The sequence below is a fragment of the Mirounga leonina genome, unplaced genomic scaffold (assembly GCF_011800145.1).
Source record: "Mirounga leonina isolate KUSES-001 unplaced genomic scaffold, KU_Mleo_1.0 Mir_154, whole genome shotgun sequence".
Lineage (NCBI taxonomy): Eukaryota > Metazoa > Chordata > Mammalia > Carnivora > Phocidae > Mirounga > Mirounga leonina.
In genome coordinates, this window is record NW_023270389.1 from 56,131,664 (window position 1) to 56,156,802 (window position 25,139).

Sequence of the window (25,139 nt, forward strand, 5' to 3'; positions counted from 1 at the left end):
AGCACAAATGATCCATATTAAAGCAACCTCTGTGAAAAAAAATTCTTGGGATACTAAAGTGTCACTGGATCCTTCAAATCCCTCCCTGAAAAGTATCTCATGGTGGTGTCTCCTATATTGAAGATGGAGTGCTTCTCTTTCTCTGCATCTGGAAAGATTTCTACAGGATCAGCAGCTCTTTCTGCTCCCTGTGTGACCCTCACCCACCCCTGCACCCCTGCCTACAGTTGTGCTTTATATTGCTTGTGTTTTATTCTCTTTTTCATGGACCATGGGGGGAGAAGATTGCTTTGGAATATAAAGATGTCCGATTTTGCTCTCTATCTTGACTCCATTTCCAGTTCCAACTCAGTGCTGTCCCTGATGACCTTCTGTACCTAATGACCTTAAATACAGTGGAAACTTGATACATGTGTTCCTACAGACTCGATTTTGTTGCAAGTCACATTTTATCTCCCCTGCCCTCCAGTCGCTTCTAGGGGTACATTCTTAGAGATAAGTTCATAAAAGTGATGTTATCCAACTCCAGCAAAGTAATGGAGTTCAGCTCTAAACAGAGAAAGTCCTACTTGCACAGTAGCGTCACCTTCTGTAAATGGAGGCCATCCTATTTAATTGCCTCAAGCCTCTCCACCTTCTGTCTCCTCTTCCCAGTTGGCTGGCTTCCACAGGTAGCATCTCATGAGCACCAAACCAAAAGAGAGAAGAGCGAGATAGCCTGCACTGATTTTTTTTTTTTTTTGGTTTTCAGTGTTGCTCTTTTTATTGGACCTACAAAGATGTCTTGTATTTGATGCTTTTTTTTTTAGCGACCACTATATTGTTAATAAAAAACATCACCAGAATGCTAGCTGCAGGCAACATGTCTTTGATGTCAGTTTAAACAAGAAGAAAGAGATTCCTCCCACCCCAGACCTCTTACCCATCTACCGAGATTCTCTCTAGTCTTTAAGATCCATCTCAAACACCCTCCCCATCCCACCTCCACTTCTTTCATAATTAGTCCTTTCATTGCTAGTCCAGACCTGTGGCCTCCTGCTGCAAGATTAGTCTACAACATGCAGTTTTGTACTTAGGGTTTTTTTTAATGTTACCTGGTCTGTTATTTCAAAATTTATCATGCGTATGTTTTCTCTCAGTGAAATCCTACCCTCCTTAAAGGCAGAGAATGTGTCACATCCATGGAGTGTCTAGCTCATTACTAGACACTCAGTAAATGTGGATTCATGTAACTCAGAAAGAGCATACAGTGTACTGTTGATATAAGTTGCAGCAAAACCTCTCTCCATGCATGTAATGACTTGAACAGATACTCCTCTAATGTGGCTAACTTCTTACAACAGAATAGGGGCCTGGTAAAAACTAGTTGAAATCCCTTCTTGCCCCATGGCCAATACCACTTTCATACAAGAGTATACATGTTATGATAATGATTTTTTGCTAATAATTGTATTTTCTTTCCTCAAATCCATCTCAGATCCTGCTTTACAATATGAGCTGTTGCAAAAAAAAATTCTCCATGTTCTATACTATGAATCTAGGCTATACCTTTCACCTTCATGTAACTTAAGATATACCCTTTAGAGTTATACAGTGTACAACCTGCACAGACTCACACAGCAGCCCTGATTGCAAGGCCTTATTTGACTAGGACATCAGAATCAAAGACACCACATGGTGGCTACTTCTTGGGAATAAGATGTGTATAAACTTAAAAACAGTCCTTTGTTTGAGCCCTAAGGATTATGTATGATCCTAGGAATTATGTCATGCTATATCTGTTAGATAAAGACTCATTTTAGACCCAAAGACACCCCCAGATTGAAAGTGAGGGGGTGGAAAACCATTCACCATGCTAATGGACACCAAAAGAAAGCTGGGGTGGCAATCCTTCTATCAGACAAATTAGATTTTAAGCCAAAGACTGTAATAAGAGATGAGGAAGGACACTATATCCTACTTAAAGGGTCTCTCCAACAAGAAGATCTAACAATTGTAAATATCTATGCCCCTAACATGGGAGCAGCCAATTATATAAGGCAATTAATAACAAGAACAAAGAAACACATTGACAACAATACAATAATAGTGGTGGACTTTAACACCCCCCTCACTGAAATGGACATTTCATCTCAGCAAAAGATCAACAAAACTAAAGACTTTAAATGACACACTGGACCAAATGGACTTCACAGACATATTCAGAACATTCCATCCCAAAGCAACAGAATACACATTCTTCTCTAGTGCCCATGGAACATTCTCCAGAATAGATCACATCCTAGGCCACAAATCAGGTCTCAACTGGTACCAAAAGATTGCGATCAGTCACTGCCTATTTTCAGACCACAATGCTTTGAAACTAGAACTCAGTCACAAGAGGAAAGTCAGAAAGAACTCAAGTACATGGAGGCTAAAGAGCATCCTACTGAAGAATGAATGGGTCAACCAGGAAATTAAAGAAGAATTAAAAAATTCATGGAAACCAATGAAAATGAAAACACAACTATTCAAAATCTTTGGGATACAGCAAAGGCAGTCCTAAGAGGAAAGTATATAGCAATACAAGCCTTTCTCAAGAAACAAGAAAGGTCTCAAATACACAACCTAAACCTAAACCTAAAGGAGCTGGAGAAAGCAAGTAAAGCCTAAACCCAGCAGGAGAAGAGAAATAATAAAGATCAGAGCAGAAATCCATGAAATAGAAAACCAAAAGAACAGTAGAACAGATCAACGAAACTACGAGCTGGTTCTTTGAAAGAATTAACAAGATTGATAAACCCCTGGCCAGACTTATCAAAAAGAAAAGGGAAAAGACCCAAATAAATAAAATCATGAATGAAAGAGGAGAGATCACAACCAACACCAAAGAAATACAAACAATTATAAGAACATATTATGAGCAACTGTATGCCAGCAAATTAGATAATTGGGAAGAAATGGATGCATTCCTAGAGATGTATCAACTACCTAAACTGAACCAGGAAGAAATAGACCTATAACCACTAAGGAAATCGAAGCCATAATCAAAAATCTCCCAACAAACAAAAGCCCAGGGCCAGGTGGCTTCCCAGGGGAATTCTACCAAACATTTCAAGAAGAATTAATACTTATTATTCTGAAACTGTTCCAAAAAATAGAAATGGAAGGAAAACTTCTGAACTCGTTTTATGAGGCTACCATTACCTTGATCCCAAAACCAGACAAAGACCCCATCAAAAAGGAGAATTACAGACCAATATCCCTGATGAACATGGATGCAAAAATTCTCACCAAAATACTAGCCAACAGGATCCAACAGTACATTAAAAGGATTATTCACCACGACCAAGTGGGATTATCCCTGGGCTGAAAGTTTGGTTCAACATCTGCAAATGAATCAATGTGACAAAATACATAAATAAAAGAAAGAACAAGAACCGTATGATCTTCTCAATAGATGCAGAAAAAGCATTTGACAAAGTACAGCATCCTTTCTTGATCAAAACTCTTCAGAGTATAGGGATAGAGGGTACATACCTCAAGATCATAAAAGCCATCTATGAAAAACCCACAGCGAATATCATTCTCAATGGGGAAAAACTGAGAGCTTTCCCCCTAAGGTCAGGACCACGGCAGGGATGTCCACTATCACCACTGCTATTCAACATAGTATTAGAAGTCCTAGCCACAGCAATCAAACAAAAAGAAATAAAATCAATCAAATTGGCAAAGAAGTCAAACTCTCACTCTTTGCAGATGATATGATACTTTAGGTGGAAAACCCAAAAGACTCCACCCCCAAACTGCTAGAACTCATACAGGAATTCGGTAAGTGGCAGGATATAAAATCAATGCACAGAAATTAGTGGCATTCCTATACACCAACAACGAGACAGAAGAAAGAGAAATTAAGGAGTCGATCCCATTTACAATTGCACCCAAAACCATAAGATACCTAGGAATAAATCTAACCAAAGAGGCAAAGGATCTGTACTCAGAAAACTATAAAATACTCATGAAAGAAATTGAGGAAGACACAAAGAAATGGAAAAACGTTCCATGCTCATGGATTGGAAGAACAAATATTGTGAGGATTGTCAATGCTACCTAAAGCAATCTACACATTTAATGCAATCCGTATCAAAATACTATCAACTGTTTTCAAAGAAATGGAACAAATAATCCTAAAATTTGTATGGAACCAGAAAAGACCCCAAATAGCCAGAGGAATATTGAAAAAGAAAAGTAAAGCTGGTGGCATCACAATTCCGGACTTCCAGCTCTATTACAAAGCTGTCATCATCAAAACAGTATGGTACTGGCACAAAAACAGACATGTAGATCAATGGAACAGAATAAAGAGCCCAGAAATGGACTCTCAACTCTATGGTCAACTACTCTTCGACAAAGCAGGAAAGAATGTCCAATGGAAAAAAGACAGTCTCTTCAACAAATGGTGTTGGGAAAATTGGACAGCCACATGCAGAAGAATGAAACTGGACCATTTCCTTATACCACACACAAAAATAGACTCAAAATGGTTGAAAGACCTAAATGTGAGACAGGAGTCCATCAAAATCCTAAAGGAGAACACAGGCAGCAACCTCTTCGACCTGAGCCACAGCAACTTCTTCCTAGAAACATTGCCAAAGGCAAGGGAAGCAAGGGCAAAAATGAACTATTGGGACTTCATCAAGATAAAAAGCTTTTGCACAGCAAAAGAAACAGTCCACAAAACCAAAAGACAATAAAGACTGACAGAATGGGAGAAGATATTTGCAAATGACGTATCAGATAAAGGGCTAGTATCCAAAATCTATAAAGAACTTATGAAACTCAACACCCAAAGAACAAATGATCCAATCAAGAAATGGGCAGAAGACATGAACAGACATTTTTCCAAAGAAGACATCCAAATGGCCAACAGACACATGAAAAAGTGCTCAACATCGCTCGGCATCAGGGAAATCCAAATCAAAACCTCAATGAGATACCACCTCACACCAGTCAGAATGGCTAAAATTAACAAGTCAGGAAACGACAGATGTTGGCGGGGATGTGGAGAAAGGGGAACCCTCCTACACTGTTGGTGGGAATGCAAGCTGCTGCAGCCACTCTGGAAAACAGTATGGAGGTTCCTCAAAAAGTTGAAAATAGAGCTACCATACGATCCAACAATTACACTACTGGGTATTTACCCAAAGATACAAATGTAGGGATCCGAAGGGGTATGTGCACCCCGATATTTATAGCAGCAATGTCCACGATAGCCAAACTGTGGAAAGAGCCAGGATGTCCATTGACAGATGAATGGATAAAGAAGATTTGGTATATATATACAATGGAATATTATGTAGCCATCAAAAGGAATGAAATTCTTACCATTTGCAGTGAAGTGAATGGAACTGGAGGGTATTATGCTGAGTGAAATAAGTCAATCAGAGAAAGACATGTTTCATATGACCTCACTGATATGAGGAATTCTTAATCTCAGGAAACAAACTGAGGGTTGCTGGAGTGGTGGGGGTTGGGAGGGATGGGGTGGCTGGGTGATAGACACTGGGGAGAGTATGTGCTATGGTGAGCGCTGTGAATTGTGCAAGACTGTTGAATCACAGACCTGTACCTCTGAAACAAATAATACATTATATGTTAAAAAAAAAAAAAGAAGATAGCAGGAGGGGAAGAATGAAGGGGGGGAATCAGAGGGGGAGATGAACCATGAGAGACAATGGACTCTGAAAAACAAACTTAGGGTTCTAGAGGGGAGAGGGGTGGGAGGATGGGTTAGCCTGGTGATGGGTATTAAAGAGGGCACGTTCTGCATGGAGCACTGGGTGTTATATGCAAACAATGAATCATGGAACACTACATCAAAAACTAATGATGTAATGTATGGTGATTAACATAATATAATAAAAAATAAAATAAAAAATTTTTAAAAAAGATTCATAACAGTCATAAAAAAATAAATACGGGTTCATAAGAAAAATTTTTCCAAAGACCTTGGGTTTAACCTCTGTGAGACTTAGTTTCCTATTTCTTTATCTATAACATAATAATGAAATATGCCTTACTTACTTCCCGGGGTTATTGCGATAACTGAGTCAGGTATGAACTTGTTTTGTGAACTGAACCTTAAATGTAGATTGCTTTCCACCCAAATCTTGCTTTCCATGCTTTCTTGGTGTAGGATTTTGGATCTTATGCATGGTCTTGAGCAGAAGCTGGTCTGAGAACTTGTCCTGAGCTTAAAAACCAGAGAGTCCTTTGTGTTCAAATAGGATCCCAGTGCTCAGATTTTCACCACAGGTCAGCTTTGCTACCTGAACTCTTGCTGGGGTGACATGCAAGCGCACTGGCTGGGGAGCCCCACTCGGTGGGAATCCTGCCTCTACCCCTGTGATGTGACCCTACAAGTCATTAAGCTTTTGAATTTCAGATTTATTTATGAAATGGGGCTACCATTATCTTCCTCACATAGTTGTGCTCCAGATTAAATGAAATAACCCCTTTCTCTCATAACCCAGAATACCAGCTTTCATGAAACTGACAAGAGTCCAGGAAACAGAATTACCCATTCCTCTGGATTTGTTCACCAGAGCTCAGTTAGCCTGGGATTCCCCTGGATTTGTTCACCAGAGCTCAGTGAGGCTGGGCTATATTAATTTAGTTTCCTAGGGAAATATTTCATTAAATTGATATTTAATTTTATGACCTTAGCTCTGATATGAAAAACCTGTTACCGAGTGTAACACACTTCCCATGTATGCCCTAGTTTTCACCCTTAACCTCCCCAAGACTGTGCTCTGTTCTTTGAGTCTGAAACAGACCTAGCTCCATAATGATTTAATGAGAAACAGATGAGTCAAGTAAGAGGCTTCATATCCAAATCGGACTGTGGAAACTTAATAAAGTTATCCTTTTTTTTAAAGATTTTATTTATTTATTTGACAGAAACAGCGAGAGAGGGAACACAAGCGGGGGAGCTGGAGAGGGAGAAGGAGGCTTCCTGCGGAGCCGGGAGCCTGATGGGGGGCTCGATCCCAGGACCCTGAGATCATGACCTGAGCCAAAGGCAGATGCTTAATGACTGAGCCACCCAGGTGCCCAATAAAGTTATCCTTTAGATGTCTATTCTCCTCCCCCTCACAGATCCTATTCTCTGGCAGGTATCTCTTCATTTTGTCTTTTCCCCAAAGTTCCTTGAACATTTCCCTGTCTTAACTCTAGCAATTTGATTCTTCCTTCTGTTTACATGCCCCATTCAGGAAAGAAAAGTCACTAAAACCAAACAACACATAACCCATGACAAAGGACAGGGAAATTATTAGCAGAAATAATGAGATTTTCACTTCCGTTTAGCCCTGTCCGTTTTGTCTTATCTAGTGGGCTGTCAGCATTCCATGAAGTACAGCCTTCCCTGTGTGACCCTGAAAGGTTAATTGGAACTAAGCTTTACTCAGGACCTTGGTTGAAGCTTGGTCCAAGCAACAGATCTGGCAGTAGGGTTTCCAGTACTAATAGTTGTAATAGCAGTAGTTGCCATGATGATGATAATAGTAGGGTAAGGGATTTTTAAAGTTAATTATCTTAAACTTATTTTAGTTGACATCTAATTATCTTATTTGACATCTAAATCCATACCATATCAGGAGAGAACTGTCTTTTCTTGATAAGGCTCTAAGGTAGAAGAACATTACAAGACATGTTACCAGAGGCTGTGGACACATGGGGCATCTAGAGGTGGAAGGAAAAATCACCTCTAATTGCAGGTGGAGGCAGCCTGTGCTGTGGGATGTTGAAGAGTGCAAGCCGGAGATGCTGTGGTTCAGAGAGGGAGGGTCCACGTGGCAAAGGGCAGCAGAATTTATAGGTAGAATTAGATCCTGAATGAGGTCTAATTAGCAATCAGAAGGTGAGTTAAGTATCCAAGGCAAAGGTATTGAAGTATGTCAGCAGGTTTTATGGGTTTTGCAGAGAACCAGCAATGAAAAAGGCATGAAACAGCTTTAAATCCCAGGTGAAAGCTTGCAAAATTTATTCTGGAGTTTCTGGGAACCCTTGAGCAAGAGAGGGACAGGATCACAATGATATTCTGGGAAGATTAACACATCTAAGGGTTTAAGAGTGGAGAGAAACGGAAGCAGGGAGACTGGTTGGTAAATGTAATTTTTCAGGTTTGATGCTTAGGGTGGGGTCAGGAAGATTCCAGTGTGAAACATTGTCAAGGCTCGACTGTCTGGGGTGGAGGGACAGGGAAGGGAAATGCAAGGGAGTGCAACAAAGCATTCAGAAAGGAAAAACATAAAACAAAGGTTCTGGTTAAATATGGTTTATGCAAATGTTCTTTTTTTCAAAGAACTTGAAGGAAAGTCCCTCCTTTGTTATATTTCCTCTTCATGAACATATCTCTTTTATTGTTAATATAGGATTGAGTCAAGGATACAGTAAAAATGGCTTTGGATTCACAAAGGCAAGTGGTGGAGACTGAAAATAGGAAAAGTCCCCAAACTCAGAGCTCTTAAAAATATGGGCTGAATCAGTTCTGACTCCTTAAATGAAAGCAATCTGAGTTTAGTTTCAGAAATGCAGTTTTGATAGAGACGCTGATGCAGACTGGCCAACGTTGTCTCAAAGTGCTGGGAAGCTTCTGAAAATACCTGTCGGCTGGGCTCACTTTGATTATGTGGTCAGTTTCATGTGGATTTAGACCTAATAGGAGAAGGCATGTTTGATGGGGCACATGACTTGCATGATGTGCTAATTACTTCTGGAGCATCATATGAACTTCTTAGAGAAATCAGCATCTCTCTAGAAACCATATAAATGCAGGACTAGTTTCCAAATTTTTCTATTATGAGGAAGACTCATTAAAGATACAAAATTGCAAGATAGTAGTTATTTTTACTACGCACTAATTAAGAAAACACAGATGTATGGATGGATGATTTTAAAAAAAAAAGGCTTCTTGCCCGGAGGGTAGTTAAGGCCCAGAGATTAAAAATCACTGCTTGTCCCTATACTGCAATTTCTTCCTTTTTTACTTTTTTTTTCTTTTTAAGATTTTATTTATTTGAGAGAGAGAGTGCACCTGCATGAGCAGGAGCCTGAGCATGAGTGAGGGGAGGGTCAGAGGGAGAGGGAGAAGCAGACTCCCTGCTGAGCGCAGAGCCAGACCTGGGGCTTGATCCCAGGATCCTGGGGCTTGATCCCAGGATCCTGAGGCTTGATGCCAGGATCCTGGGATCATGACCTGAGCTGAAGTCAGATGCTTAACCCACTGAGCCACCCAGTGCCCTGCAATTTCATCAGATTGTGTATTCACCTGCAAACCCCATGCAAAAACACCTATGCTTGATTTCATGGATATATATAGAACATTTCACTTAACAATTAAGCAATTCTACTACATTTGGAACATATACAGAAATAGATCATATATTGGACTATAAAGCAAGTGTCAATAAATTTCTAGGAACTAGAATCATACAGATCAAAGCCTCTTCTATTTGTTATAAGTTAATAACAATAAATTTTTTAAAATTTCAGTATGCTTAAAAATTTAAATATATCTAAGTAACTTATAAGTCAAAAAATCACAAAAAAATTTGTACTTTTAAAATTGAACAATATTAAAAATAGTGCATACCAGCAACTGCGGGGTGTAGCAAAAGAAATGTCAAGGAAAATTTATCATTGTAATGCTTATATTAGAAAAGCAAAGAAGACTAAAACTTAAACATCCAACTTAAGGAGTTAGAGAAGCAAGTCATAGAATAAGCCATAAGAAAGTAAAAAGATGAAAATAATATATTTAAGAGCAGAAATTAACATAGAGAAACAAAGACCAATAGAATCAAAGAGGATCAACAAGTAGACAATCTAATAAAAAAAGAAAAATGGTATAAATATACAAAATTAGGAGTATAAAAAATATATCTCTAAAGATATCATGGATGATTTTTTAAATTAAGAAAATAGTAAGAACAATTTACTAAAATGTGGTTGGTAATAGTCAATTTAAACACATTTGCTAAAAAAATTTACTTGAGAACTTTACTCCCCCCAAAATAGAAAGACTGAATGGTCTCTTATAATCATTAAAAAATTTGAATCTGCAGTTAAAACTCTTATCACAAAGAAAACATCAGGTTCGGGGTGCCTGGGTGGCTTAGTCGGTTAAGTGTTTGACTTCAGCTCAGGTAATGATCTCTGGGTATTGGGACCTCGCCCCACATTGGGCTCCCTGCTCAGTGGTGAGTCTGCTTCCCCCTTTTCCTCTGCCTCTCCCCCCTCTTTCTCTCTCTCTCTCTCTCAAATAAATAAATAAAATCTTAAAAAAAAGAAAACATCAGGCTAAGATAGTTCTACAGGTGAGTTCTACCAATTTTCAAACAATAAAGAAACCCCAGATTTTACCACATATGTTCAATAATTTCTAGAGATATAAAATAATGAACTATTCCCCCATTATTCTATGAGGCCAAAATATTCTTGATTCAAAAACCAGAAAAAAACTTTGCAAGAAAAAACAGTTATAGTCCAATGTCACTCATGAATATATGTTAAAAATTTCTAAACATAGTATTAACAAGCCATATGTAGCAGAAAATAAAAAAAATAACCTTGTGTTCAATTTAGGTTTATTTCTGGAATATAAGAGTAGATTTACATTAGAAAATCTTTAACTATAAATCACCAGATTAATATATCAGAAGAGAAAAACCATATCATCATCTCAAAATTGCAAAAAAAATATTATTTTTTAAAAGGAAAAGGAAAACTTTTGGCAAGCCAGAAAAGGGAATTGCCTTAAACACACACACACACACACACACACACACACACGCTACCCAACAATTACTGCTGCAAACTTTATCATTAGTGGTGAACTGTTAGAAGCTGTGCCTCTTTACTCAGGAGTCATTCCGTGATGCCGACCAGATGTGGAAGCCATGGACACCACCCGGATCTCCTGTTCAGGGGCTGGGCTCCAGTCTGCAGTGCCTGCCACCCATTCTTCCTTCCTTTCCCCCTTCTTCTATACGTATCAGGCTTTCACCCGTTCTAAAGGTTCTCCCTCCCTACTGTGATTTGTTCCTTTTAGCCTTCATGGGTGTCTCTTCCAACACAGCTCTTGAACCAGAAGATATCTGTCTCCCCGTCTAAGTGTCTGGGCCTTGGAGAACCTGATGTGACACACTATCACTACTTCTATTCACCATTACGCCGTGTGCTGGACATCTGGCTGGTGCGGGCTCTGGTCCTCAACTTCGGTTCTAGACACGCTCACGTAGTTGCCTTTCCTGAACTTGCTCTGTGCTTTCGTATCTCTAAATCTTCACTTGAGTCATTGCCTAAACCTTCCCCAATCACCATTTATTTACATCTAGCTCATCCTACAAGACCTAGCTCATGAAAGGGATTTCTCCTAAATCCCCAAATTGGAGTAAGCTCTTCCTCTACTAAAATTCAACCACATTCTGTGGGATTATAGTACTGATCACAATCTGTCATGCATATTTTATTTATGTGTGTGATTCTTCTACCAGATGATTAGCTCCTGAAATATTGTCCATGGCCAGATAGATAATTAGCTCCTGAAAGCTGCTCGCAGCTATGCTCAGTAAATGTTAGAATTAAATCAAGATAAAAACGTAATCCATCTTTTTATGCCTTGTAAATACGAATAAAAACATTCTAACATGAAATGTCCTCACTCATTCCACCATACTTTATTACAGGGATAATAGAATAAATGTCAGTGTGGACCGAAACCCTGAAGAGTTCTGCTCAGCTGCAAGATCGTTTTCACTTTCCCTTTCCAGGAAGAAAACAGTTCCTCCACGAAAAAAAAAACAACAAAAAAACAGTTGCAACATGTCATTAAACTAGTATTCAGGAAGTTCTTCTTTACATCGAGCTTAAATTCCTCTTGCTGCAACTTTAGTATAGTTTCTCTTTTTGCGGGGAACTGATAGAGACATATGTGATTGGCCAACTCTTCCACAATGTTCTAGCTACAGTTAACCCAAGATCATTTGTTTTTGCCAACACTTGAGTGCCTTTCAAACTTTCAGCAGAATCTGGTGGTGGTCCTGAACTACTACCCCCAGATAAGAGTCTGCTTCTCCTGGTTAGGGTTTGCATTTCTCCCATATGTGGTGCTGTTCTCGGCTGGGCCACTTCCTCAGATCAGGAGAGAGATTGTGTGGGCCATCTGGAAAAAGCCCCTGAGGTTATAGGCCACCATTTCCCCTTCCTGTTCTATTGAAAAGTAATGCCCAGGCTTGGCCGAAGCCTCCCTGGCCAAGCCCTCACCAGCCCCCAGATTGGCCCTTTAGTAACTACTCATCGAACACTTTGAGATGATGCCCAGAAGAAAGTCCTAGGGAAACCTCTTGGTTGGGGCCTGATTCATGCACTGGTAACAATAGCAATGCAAACAAATAACACATTTGGGTAACAGAGTGTGCTGGTATAAGTGAAGATAAATTTAGTTTCAGCTTTGTAATGCAGACAAGGAACATGCCAAGAAACTCACTTATCCTGTTCATCTGATTGCAGAGGAGGTTCCGTGTGTATTCTGTGCCTCCGTCCTGACTATGGGCCCCAACTGAACTTCCCCTGAATGCAGAAGAGAGATGGGGTGCAGAATGGAGTTGGTATTACCTAGCTCTGGAGCATGACAGATGTTGATGAATGATAAAGAAGCATATAGCACAAACACCGATACTAACTTTATTCAGAGTTTCCTTTATCCTTCTCCCTCTGCCACTGTATTTACTGGGCTTTAGAGAATAGTGAACCTGAAATTTAAAAGGCTTGAACTTAAACCCAGGCCCCATGTTTATGGTTGTGTCTCATTATCCATGGCTTTAAAATGAGACTATCACTTGTAGAAGGTCTCTGCAGCTAATATTAATCCTGAGTTGCTCTTATGGACCCCAAATACATCCAACCCTGAGAGACTCTGATAAAGGGCTACTTCATAATGATTATGAACTGCAAAGTCTACTATGGATAGCCTCAGGGCTCCTATACTGCTCTATTCCAGGGGACATCATTTATGTTGTATTTCATATGGATGGTGCTCCCTTGGGTTAAGCAAAGCATTCACTCTGGATACTTTAATGTAATATTTGTACAAAAATAGCTACCATTTATCGATAAACTATCACAATTATCTCAAATCTGCATAAAAATATGAGAAGGAATTATTTTTGTTTTATAGATGGGAAATCAGAGGCTCAGAAAAGTTCAGTCAGTTGACCTCCCCTCTCCCCAAAAAAGTCAACAGTTGAGGATGAAGGAATAAGGTCTGAAATCTGTTTGCCTGGGGGCACCTGGGTGGCTTAGTCGGTTGAGCGACTGACTCTTGATTTTGGCTCAGATCATGGTCTCAGGGTCATGAGATCGAGCCCCTCGTTGATCTCTGCATTCAGTGGGGAGTCTGCTTGAGATTCCCTCCCTCTCTCCTTCTCCCTCTGCCCCTTCCCCCACTTGCGAGCTTACTCTCTCTCTCTCTCAAATAAAAAAAATCTGAAATCTGTTTGCCTGACTCAAAAATTGGGCATTTCCCACTGTTCTGTCAGTCTCAAATACCTCAGCAGTAAATGGGTATTCCTTCATTCAATAGATATTTATTGGATACCACTAATAATAATAGTCAAAGTACTGAACACACATTATGTACTAGGCTGAGGATACAACGGGGAACAAGACTGACAGTTCAGGCAAGCAAGACAATAGTTTGGGCTTGATATGTGACATACATTGTTCCGCATGTATTACGTACTTTCATTTAATCCATATACCGACACTGTGAAGTAAATATTACTTTTATCTCTATTTTGCAAACGAAGAAGCTGAGGAAGAAGAGTAACTTGCTCGGGATTACATGGCCTGTCAATGACAGATCTGAGATTTAAATCCAGGGGGCTTAGCTCCAGAGTCCTGGCAATAGTAACAGTGATCATGTAAATCACTATTTCACAGCTGCTGTGATACATGCTATAAAGTCTAGGCATAGCATTAAAGCATATAACATTGCATTTATTTATTTTCATTCAAAGGTCATTGATTTCTCAGTTTTTATTAAAATCTATATAAGCATTTATACAGAGAAGGAAATCTAGGAATACGTGTATACATGTGTGAGTGTGTACATGCACATATGTAGATATTCTATACTAAATTCTTAACCACAACTATCTCTGGGTGGTAGAATTTCAAGCAACTTTTTGAAAAATTATTATTATTTATGACTTTTGTAATATCTAGTATTTACCAACAAGTCTAATATATTAATTTTATTATAAACATGATAGCACATTTTGGAAAAATAGCCTATATACTCTAAGAACTAGATTTGGACTTAAAAAAGTATCTTCTAGTGAGGCTGATGGGCGGGGGGAAAGCTGATGTCTGAAGAGAAAAAAATTCACACTGAATCTTTCCATGACTTATCTCTGAAAAAATACATGAAAATTGAGACCTACATGCACTAAATTTCTCAACTAAATGTTGAATAAGGGTCCTTTGGCTTCAGAAGATAGGATACTATACTCAAATTTTTCATCATTTAACAGTAAATCTCAAACCTTTATATCAATATTTGCCTGACTTAAACACCGGGAAGGGGGTCCTCTTCATGGGAGGCATGCTATACTGTGGAAAAGCAAAGGCTTCAAATCATTCAGAACTGGGTCCAAATCCTGACTCTCCCACTTCCTAGTTAAATGACTTTGCCCCATCATTTCATCTCTGAGGCTCCATGTCCACATATGTATATATCATGGAGGATATGTCAGTGCTGCAGGATTGTTATAAGATTCAACTCCACTGTGAGATTAAACATCATGTATGTAAGGTGCCAGGCTCTTTGCTCAATAAATGTTAATTTCTCCAGTGAACTAAACATTTTATTTTATTTTATTTTTTAAAGATTTTATTTATTCATTCATGAGAGACAGAGAGAGAGAGAGGCAGAGGGAGAAGCAGGCTCCCGAGGAGCAGGGAGCCCGATGGCGGGGCTCGATCCCAGGACCTGGAGTCATGACCTGAGCCGAAGGCAGACACTTAACGACTGAGCCACCCAGTCGCCCCTAAACATTTTATTTTAACACAAATGTTCAGATTTATACCACAAGGCACTTTAACCCTCCCCCACCTTCTTTTGGGTAAAGTGTGTTAGCAATACTCAGCAGGTATTAAGAGGTATTAAGAGAGAAAGAAGTCCAGGATAGTACATGTATGTATGCGTACACATACCGGGGCATACATGTACTATTCAAATACCACATTCTTTACTCTTATCTCTGGGTGATAGAATTTCAAGTGATTTTTAGAAATATATTCCTATTAAAATGAGACTTTCTTTTGCACTTGACTCTAAGTGCTAAGATGACTTCCATGTGCACTTCTTTGGGGAATCCTCCCTGGCCCCAGTCTGCTCTTTTCAGAACTGGCTCTGTGGGTGAGAAATGAAGAAGCAGCAGCAGATGGGACAGTCTCCATGGACTTAGGGAACAGAGCTTGAGAACAAAGGAAGAGAAGTCTGAAACTTCCATCCTATGGCATACATTTATTTCCAGATTATTTTCCCTGAAAATTTTAAATACTTTCTACTCCATCCGATAGGAAACTCCTTTTCCCTTTTTACCAAGTGTGGTTAAATGCATGCATCCGCTGTTGGAGGTGGAGGTTGTCTTCTTAGAAGAAAAAGACAGCATACTCTGACTCCTTAAGGGCTGGAATCAAGGAATAAGCCACGCTGCTGTAATGTGTGGGGAATAAGCCCATAAATGACCTAATTAAACCCAAGTTCTGAATATTTTTACTCCAGTTCTGCTCCCCAAATTTGCCCATTCTTAAAATGATTGATGGCGTCTTTTCTGGAAAGGTGAAACCATGATCAAGCCAGAGCGCTGAGGCTAACTTAGCTAGTCATTATTGCTAATTACTGTTTGAGCTTTTTGAAATATAAAATACACACGAAAAAGGGTACATGTCAAGGACATACAGCTTGATGAATTTTCCCAAACTGAACCCATCCATGTTATCAGCACCCAGATCAAGAAACCAATCATTACCACACCACAGAAGCTTCCCTCCTTATCTCTTCCAGTAGTTAACTGCCCCACCCACCCACCAAGGATAACCCCTTTCCTGGTTTCTAACAGCACAGATCAGTCCCACCTGTTTTGAACTTTATAGAGTCTTTCAGTTTCAGTCTGTCTCCTTTTTTTTGGTTTTTGGTTCAGTTTCTTTCACTCATCATGAGACTCACCATGTTGTTGTATGGAGACTGTTTACCACCCTTGCTTTATAGCAACGTGTTCTACATGTAAAGTTTTTCTTTCTCAGATATTTGTTTTCAACACATACAAATGCTTACGTATCGATGTTAAGGCTTGCTTTCTCCGATTTCCGAAACTCCGTCCCAAGATGGAGTTTCCTAAAAGAGTTCAGCAAGGAAATTTTTCACTATAGAAAGGAAGATGTTGGATTCCCGTTAATTCTGGATTGTTTAGAGTTTCCCACAATGGAAGGTATTAAAAGGGAAGTACCATGCTGCCTGGGAAAGGCATCCACCATTTATCATCCAAGTCTGCCAAGTCAGTGTAACCGGCTTCCTGTGTAATTCTCCAGGAGCTTGAAGACAGGAAGAGACATTGCCGCCAGGCTGCACGGCTGGCGGTGCCCAAACCAAAGCTGGGGCCTGGCCCAATTGTGACCCGGGTTAAATCAGTCTCTGGCACTGCCCCCATCCTGCTTGTCACCATCTGCCACCTTATATGGCTCCCTAAGGAGTCTGTGATTATGGCCCTCTTTTCCATCAGTAGGTACACACCACCTAGAACTGATTGAACCTGGTGGTTTGCAACTGTTTCTCCATTACTTATTCCCCCAGTTGGGATCTTAGAGATGGTATGAGTAAGGCAATTTTCCTAGACCATGCCATGACCCTTCGTATGTAGTTGAGTCTTTATACATGAGATCCTTGAAGATTATCTTTTTTTAATTTTTAAAATGTTAATTGAAACATAGCTGACTTATAATATTAAATTAGTTTAATCAAAATAGTTTAATCAATAGTGATTCAAGAACTATATACATTGCAAAATGCTCACTAAATAAGTGTATTACAATATTATTGACTATATTCCCTATGCTGCACTTCTCATCCCTGAGACTTATTTATCTATTTATTTTAAGGATTTATTTATTTATTTATTTTTAAATTTAAATTCAATTAATTAACATATAGTGCATTATTAGTTTCAGAGGTAGAGCTCAGTGATTCATCAGTCTTATATATAACACCCAGTGCTCATTACAGGAACGAGAAGACCCCAAAATCTGCTGCTTCCCTCTGTGCCTTCCTTTACCTGTTTTTTCATGGTCACGCTGGGGAAATCCAGCTTTCCTCACTCTTCAAAATATTGGTGATCTCTTTCTTTTTCTTAGGCAATCGTTTAATCAACTTGCCTTGTAAAAAGCATTTGCTCATACAAATGGCCAACAGACACATGAAAACATGCTCAACATTACTTGGCATCAAGGATTCAAATCAAAACCACAGTGAGATACCGCCTCGCACCAGTCAGAATGGCTAAAATTAACAACTCAGGAAATGACAGATGTTGGCAAGGGTGCGGAGAAAAGGGAACCCTCACACACTGTTGGTGGGAACGCAAGCTGGTGCAGCCACTCTAGAAAACAGTATGGAGGTACCTCAAAAATTTAAAAGTAGAGCTACCCTGTGACCCAGAAATTGCACAAATAGGTTTTACCTAAAGGATACAAACATAGTGACCCAAAGGGACAACTGCACCCCAATGTTTATAGCAGCAATGTCCACAATAGCCAAACTATGGAAAGAGCTCAGGTGTCCATCAACAGATGAATGGATAAAGAAGATGTGGTATGTATATACAATGGAATATTACTCAGCCACCAGAAAGGATGAAATCTTGACATTTGCAACGACATGGATTGAACTAGAGATTTTATGCTAAGCAAAATAAGTCAACCAGAGAAAGATAATTATCATATTATTTCATTCATATGTGGAATTCAAGGAACAAAACAGAGGAGCATAGAGGAAGGGAGGGAAAAATAAAACAGGAAAAAATCAGAGAGGGAGACAAACCATTAGAGACTCTTAATCATAAGAAACAAACTAAAGGTTGCTGGAGGTGAGGGGGTGAAGGGATGTGGTGACTGGGTGATGGGCATTAAGGAGTGCATGTGATGTAATGAGCACTGGGTGTTATATGCAACGGATGAATCACTGAACTCCTCTGAAACTAATAATACACTATATGTTAATTAATTGAATTTAAATAAAATTAAATTAAATTTAAAAAAATAAATATAAACCAAACCATTTGCTCAACAATAGTGATCATATTGTGCATGTCTATCTCTCCTAAGGAGGTTGGCATATTGATAGAAGATCCTGAGTGCCTAAATCCAAAGAATAAATACCAAGTTTATTGGTTAACATAAAAATAATAATAGGCATTATTTTATAGAGCATTTGCCGAATGCCAGGTGCTATGGTAAGACTGATAAATGTATTATCTTGTTTAATCCTATTACCCTCATTTTATGAATGAAGCACAAAGCTCTAGTAATTTTTTCAAGGCCATATAGCTGATAAGTGACAGAATTGTAATTCAGTTAAAATCAAATCTACCTGACTCAAGAGCCAAGTTCTCGGTCATAGAGACTCCTTTGTATTGTGCATTTACTATGATACGGGAACAATTGCCATTTTTGCCATTATTTTCTTTGCTCTATCACATACTGTGAATTTGCTTTTTTCTCATATCTGTCCCTGATTGCATTTCCTCTTTTATTTCACTAAGTATGCAAATAACAAGTTGTGTAAAATTGTCTTCTGATTCTTCAGATTCACGAGGTAAAACACTTTCTGGGGGAAGGCTTTGTTTAGTTCATGATTTTATTTCTCCTTTTTAAACAACATTTTATAACTTTTCGACCATATTATATGATTTCTTATTGCAGTGTATTTGACATACAACAGTATTTTAGTTTCAGGTGTACAACATGGTGATACAACATTTATATACATTATAGGGGCACCTGGGTGGCTCAGTTGTTTAGCGTCTGCCTTCGGCTCAGGTCATGATCTCAGGGTCCTGGGATTGAGCCCCGCATCAGGCTCCCTGTTCCACCAGAAGCCTGCTTCTCCCTCCCCACTCCTCCTGCTTGTGTTCCCTCTCTCACTGTGTCTCTCTCTGTCAAATAAATAAATAAAATCTTTAAAAAAAAAAAGAACCCCTTTAAAAAAAACATTTATATACATTATAAAGTAATCACAGCCATAAATCTAGTTACATCTGTCACCATACAAAGCTGTTACTTTATTAACTATCTTTCCTATGCTGTACATGGTATCCCCACATCTTATTTATTTTAGAACTAGAAGTTTATACATTTTAATCCTCTTTCCCTGTTTTGCCCATTCCCCTCCCTCCCTCCCTTCCTTCTGGCAGCCACTATCAGATTATTCTCTGTATTTATGAGTCTTTTTCTTTTTTTTTTGGCTGTTGTTCATTTGTTTTGTTTTTCAGATTCCACATATGCTGTCTTTCTCTGTCTGATTTACTTCACTTAGCATAATAACCTCTATGTCCATCTATGTTGTTGCAATTGGCAAGATTTCACTCTTTTTTATGGCTGAGTAGTATTCCTGTGTGTGTGTGTGTGTGACATATTCTTTATCCATTCATTTATCAATAGACACTTAGGTCAACTCCATCTCTTGAGTATGTAAAAAGTGCTGCAATGAACATGGAGTGCATATATCTTTTTGAATTAGTGTTTTCATTTTCTTTGGGTAAGTACCAGAATTGGAATTGCTACACCGTAAGGTAGCTCTATTTTTAATTTTTGAGGAACCCCCATACTGTTTTCCATAGTGGTTGCACCCAGTTTGCATTCTTACCAACAGTGCACTGGGTTCTCTTTTTTCCACATCCTCACTAACACTTGTTATTTCTTCTTGGTAATTGTCATTCTGACAGGTGTGAGGTGATCTCTCATTGTGGTTTTGATTTGCATTTTCCTGGTAATTAGTGATGTTGAGCATCTTTTTTGTGTGTCTGTTGGCCATCTGTATGTCTTCTTTGAAGAAATGTCTCTTTAGGTTCTCTTCCCATTTTTAAATTGAATTGTTTGGTTTTTTGATATTAAGTTGTTTGAGTTCTTTATATGTTTCAGATGTGAAACCCTTATCAATTATGTCATTTGCAAATATCTTCTCTTCTTCAGTGGGTTGTCTGTTGATGGTTTCCTTTCCTGTCACAAAAGCTTCTTATTTTTATGTAATCTCATGTGTTTATTTTTACTTTTTTGTCCTTGCCTTAGGAGACACTTGGAGTTTATTGTTTTATATGATGTAAGGAAGTGGTCCAGTGCCATTCTTTTGCATGTAATTGTCCAATCTTCACAACACCATTTATTGAAGAGACTGTCTTTTCTCCATAGCATTGGTTCCTCTTTATTATGAAGCATTTCTTTTCCATACTATTTAGTTTCTAAGTTTGACTTGTTGATCTTCATTGCCAACTGTCATTCACAAATTCAAAAGAGAGTTTTAAGTAATCATCTTACTTATTGAAACTTCTTAGGACAAGGCCACAGTAGCAGGCCACATGGAGGGGTAACCCTGAACTCACACCAGGTGGGCCACTAGGATTTCCTTAGCTAGGATGGGGTACACAGGTTCCAAATCCCATTTCTGAAGCATAGTTATGCATAGATATTCCCTCCACAATGTATCTGCATGTCAAGGTTAGGCAATTTAGAGGAGAAAGCCAGACGATGGCAAAGTCTTACTCAGTTGTAGGGCAGGATGGAGCCTTTGTGTCACTGTTGCAATTACCGAAAAAACATTAAATTATAGCAAGGCATTGAAGACAAGGAGGTTGCTGACATTGCCACTTACTCCATGATCTTCCCAGAATTCCTGCAGCCTGAGTCTCCAATTATGGGATTTTCTGAAACTGAAATAGCCCAGGGAGGATAGAGAGCTTTTAGAAAGAAGCATCCCTGTGATCACATCACAGCTGTGGCTACTTGGCCTAAACAGCACCCCATGGCGCCGTCGTGGGTAAACACTCAACTTACCCTTCGCTGCTGCTGCGGCAGCTCTTGACCTGTGCAGCTTTGTACCCAGGTCGTTTACGCTATGTGGCTGCTTCAGAAGCATCCGTGGCTCCATAGAAAGACCCAGAGGAATGTACAGTGACTCCTCTTTTAGCCAAAAGAGGTCTCAAACCTGCAGGGTGACATGGAACGAACACAGGCTTTGAAGCCAGGCTTCGTGGCCTCGAGTTTAGATGTGGATCCAACATTTACCTGCTCCGTAGTCCTGGACGAGGCAACCAGCTTGTTTACGCTTTAATTTATCTGTAAAGTGTCTCTGACAGCCTATAATAAAGATATCAGTTTCTCCATTAGACGAAGGTGCATGGGCCTGGGACTTAGGTCTTGCTCATTACTCTATCCTGCCATGCCGAGTACAGCCGGCAAGGACTAGGTGCTCAGGAAATGTTTATTAAGTTAATAAGGATCTCTATAATAAGAATAAAAAAAAACCCTATGGGATTTTTGTTAGACTTGTATTAAATCTATAGATCAGTTTTAGGAGTACTATATTTTTATGATTCATAAACATAATATATCATTTTATTTAGGTTTTCCATAACATTTTCAATAAAGTTTTATAATTTTTACTCTAAAGGCATTGCACACATTTTGTTAAATTCATCCCTAAGTATCTGAAATTTTTATAATACTGTAAAAGCCTTTTAATAAAAACATTACATTTTCTAATTCTTTATGTGGATGCTTAGAATGGCAACCTAGCTTTGTATATTGTGTCTTTATTGAGCCACATTTTGAAGGGTTTTTTTTTTCCATTAGCTCTAATAGTTTATCTGTAGATGCACTGAGGTTTTCTACTCAGATAATAGTATGTTTGCAAATAAAGAGCATTTTATTTCTTACTCTCCAATCCTTGTATCTTTTATTTTTTTCTTTTATTCTTTACTGCTTTGTCTAAGACATCTGGTACAACATTAAATAGATGTGAAAATAGCAGGATGTGATCTTATTAGTGATCTTAAAGGGAATGTTTACGTGTTTCCCACCAAGTATAATGTTTGCTGTAGGTTTACTTTGTAGATATCATTTATCACATTATGGAAGTTCCCTATCATTCTAATTTTTTTTAAATGAATGAATGTTAAATTTCATTGAACAATTTTCTGTGTATTGAAATAACATTTTTTCTTCTTTAATCTGTTAATATGGAGAATTATATAACTGATTTTCTAATGTTAAACCAATTTTGCATTCCTGGAATAAATCCCAATTGGTCATGGTGCATTATGCAACCTCTTTATTATTTACATAGATCACGTAGGGAAAATTGAACTCCGAAAAGCTGAGCCACTTGCCCAAGGCCACATGGCCCAAGTTTTTTTTCAAAAGCAGATTACAAAAACTTTGAAGTTCTGAGCAATTTAAACCGGAAGACATGGATTGAAACTGAAAGGTGTTTAAAGGTTACCAGCAGACCACCCCATTCAGAAAGAACCCCTCTGCCCCTTGGACAAGGCACGTAGAACTAAACTTCATTGCAGCACTGCTCTCTGGGACCCTGAGGTTCTAGTCATGGTCATACAGGGTCCCCATCATCTCTCTCTCTTTTTTTTTTTTTTTGAGATATTTATTTATTTATTTAAGAGAGAGAGAGAGAGAGAGAGTGCGAGAGCTGGGGGAAGGGAAAGGGAGACAAACAGACTCCCCACTGAGCAGGGAGCCCAACACAGGGCTCAATTCCAGGACCCTGAGATCATGACCTGAGCCGAAATCAAGAGTCAGGTGCTTAATTGACCACCCCGGCGCACCCCCATCATCTCTTAAGCGCGTCCTTAGGGAGGCTATTAAAATTGGGTAGGGGAATTCCCTCCTATTAGAAGCCAGGATCATAGAACTATTTGAGGATTAAAAAATCAAACTTGAGGGGTGCCTGGGTGGCTCAGTCGGTTAAGCATCTGCCTTCAGCTCAGGTCTTGATCTCAGGGTCCTGGGATCGAGCCCCGCCTTGGGCTCTCTGCTCAGCGGGAAGTCTGCTTCTCCCTCTCCCTCTATGTTCTCTCATGCTCTCTCTCTCTCAAGTAAATAAAATATTTTAAAAAATCAAACTTGATTTGATTACTTCCAGTTAAGTGACCTTATGCAGTTGCTGTTTTTCCATTTCCTTATGTTACCATCTATTTTATATCACAGAGTATAAATATATTTCATTCAATGACCCATTTTGATTATCAAAGGATTTGGATATCGAGTGTTGTTCCATAATACATAGGGAGTTTTTATATGATTCATGTTCACATGTTTACCAGAATACCCCTCTTGAAGTTTAACAGATTTCTAGCAATTAAGTCTCCAGCACACCAAGGAATGAAACGCCTTTGTTTTCTAAAAACGAGTCACTTTACCAATCCTGCCGAAGGCAGGCAGGCCAAAGTTGAACAGCTAGAGAAGAAGCAGCCACAAAACCCACGGGGCAGTCCACAGTTGTGTCCTAGACTCCTATCTTTTCACGCATTTTTCACCTTTGTTGAACCAGCCACCTTTCGTGCCTCACTGCTCGAGTCTGTACCAAAGTCCCCAGCTTGTGAGTGGCAGGAGGTGACGTCCAAGGCATCTTTATGCAGTGTCCTCATTTTTTAAATTACTTCTTCAAAACATTACATATCTGGTAAGCTCGACAGTAATCTAAGTCACAGAATTTACAAAAATGAGATTGTTGTTGTTCTTGTGTACCAGCTTGGCCAAATTTCGTGAAACTGACAAAGCTGAGTGCCGGAGCAGGAGTTGGGGATGGCGCACTCTCAGACACTGCAAGAGTTCATATTTATAACTTTATCTGGAGGATGATGAAATAATATCTGTCAACATTTCAGGTGCACATGTGTTACCAAACCCAAGTACAGCTGGCTGCCCATTGCCTGGAAGGCCCTTACTCAAGAGATGAGGTTTTGATTGGAAAGGAGTTTGAGCTTTATGCAGGAGGCCAGCCACCTGGGGAGAAGGCAGGCTCTTGTCCAAAATTCAACTCCCAAGCTTCTGCCTGGCCCAGGGTTTTTTGAGTTTTGGTTTATTTTTCTTTTTATTTAATTTTATTTAAATTCAATTAATTAGCATACAGTATATTATTAGTTTCAGAGGTAGAGTTCAGTGATTCATCTGTTGCATATAACACCGAGTGCTCATTACATCACATGCCCTCCTTAATGCCCATCCCCAGTTACCCTATTCCCCCACCCTCTCCCCTCTAGCAACCCTCAGTTTTTTCCCATATTTCAGAGTCTCTTATGGTTTGTCTCCCTCTCTGATTTCATCTTATTTTATTTTTCCCTCACTTTCCCTATGATCCTCTGCTTTGTTTCATAATTCCACATATGAGTGAAATCAAATAATAATTATCTTTTGCTGATTGACTTATTTCACTTAGCATAATCCCCTCTAGTTCTATCCATGTCACTGCAAATGCTAAGATTTCATTCTTTTTGATGGCTGAGTAATATTCCATTGTGTATATATGCCACATCTTCTTTGTCCATTCATCTGTCAATGGACATCTGGGCTCTTTCCATAGTTTGGCTATTGTGGACATTGCTGCTATAAACATTGGGGTTCAGGTGCTTCTTTGAATCACTATGTTTGTATCCTTGGGGTAAATAACTAGTAGCACAATTGCTGGGTCATAGGGTAGCTCTATTTTCAACTTTTTGAGGAACCTCCATACTGTTTTCAGAATGGCTGCACCAGCTTGTATTCCCACCAACAGTGTTAGAGGGTTCCCCTTTCTCTCCATCCTTGCTAACATTTTTTATTTCCTGTCTTGTTAATTTTAGCCATTCTAAGTGGTGTGAGGTGGTATCTCATTGTGGTTTTGATTTGTATTTCCCTGATGCTGAGTGATGTTGAACACTTTTTCATGTGCCTGTTGGCCATTTGTGTGTCTTCTTTGGAGAGACATCTGTTCATGTCTTCTGCACATTTCTTAACTGGATTATTTGTTTTTTGGGTGTTGAGTTTGA

At 39.1% G+C, this 25,139-nt stretch overlaps 1 protein-coding gene across 4 annotated transcripts in view; it reads left to right on the forward strand.

Moving 5' to 3' along the window:
- Positions 1–25,139, forward strand: part of SELL (selectin L) — a 48,838-nt gene that overhangs the window by 20,431 nt on the left and 3,268 nt on the right. For 2 of the 4 annotated variants that reach the window (XM_035010862.1, XM_035010859.1), the window contains exon 9: positions 3–407. The exons of the other annotated variants lie outside the window; for them this stretch is intronic. In XM_035010862.1, coding sequence (XP_034866753.1) covers positions 3–21 — 19 coding nt within the window. In that variant the 3' untranslated portion in view covers positions 22–407. Of the gene's footprint in view, positions 1–2; positions 408–25,139 lie in introns of those variants that run through there. 4 annotated transcript variants of the gene reach the window in all.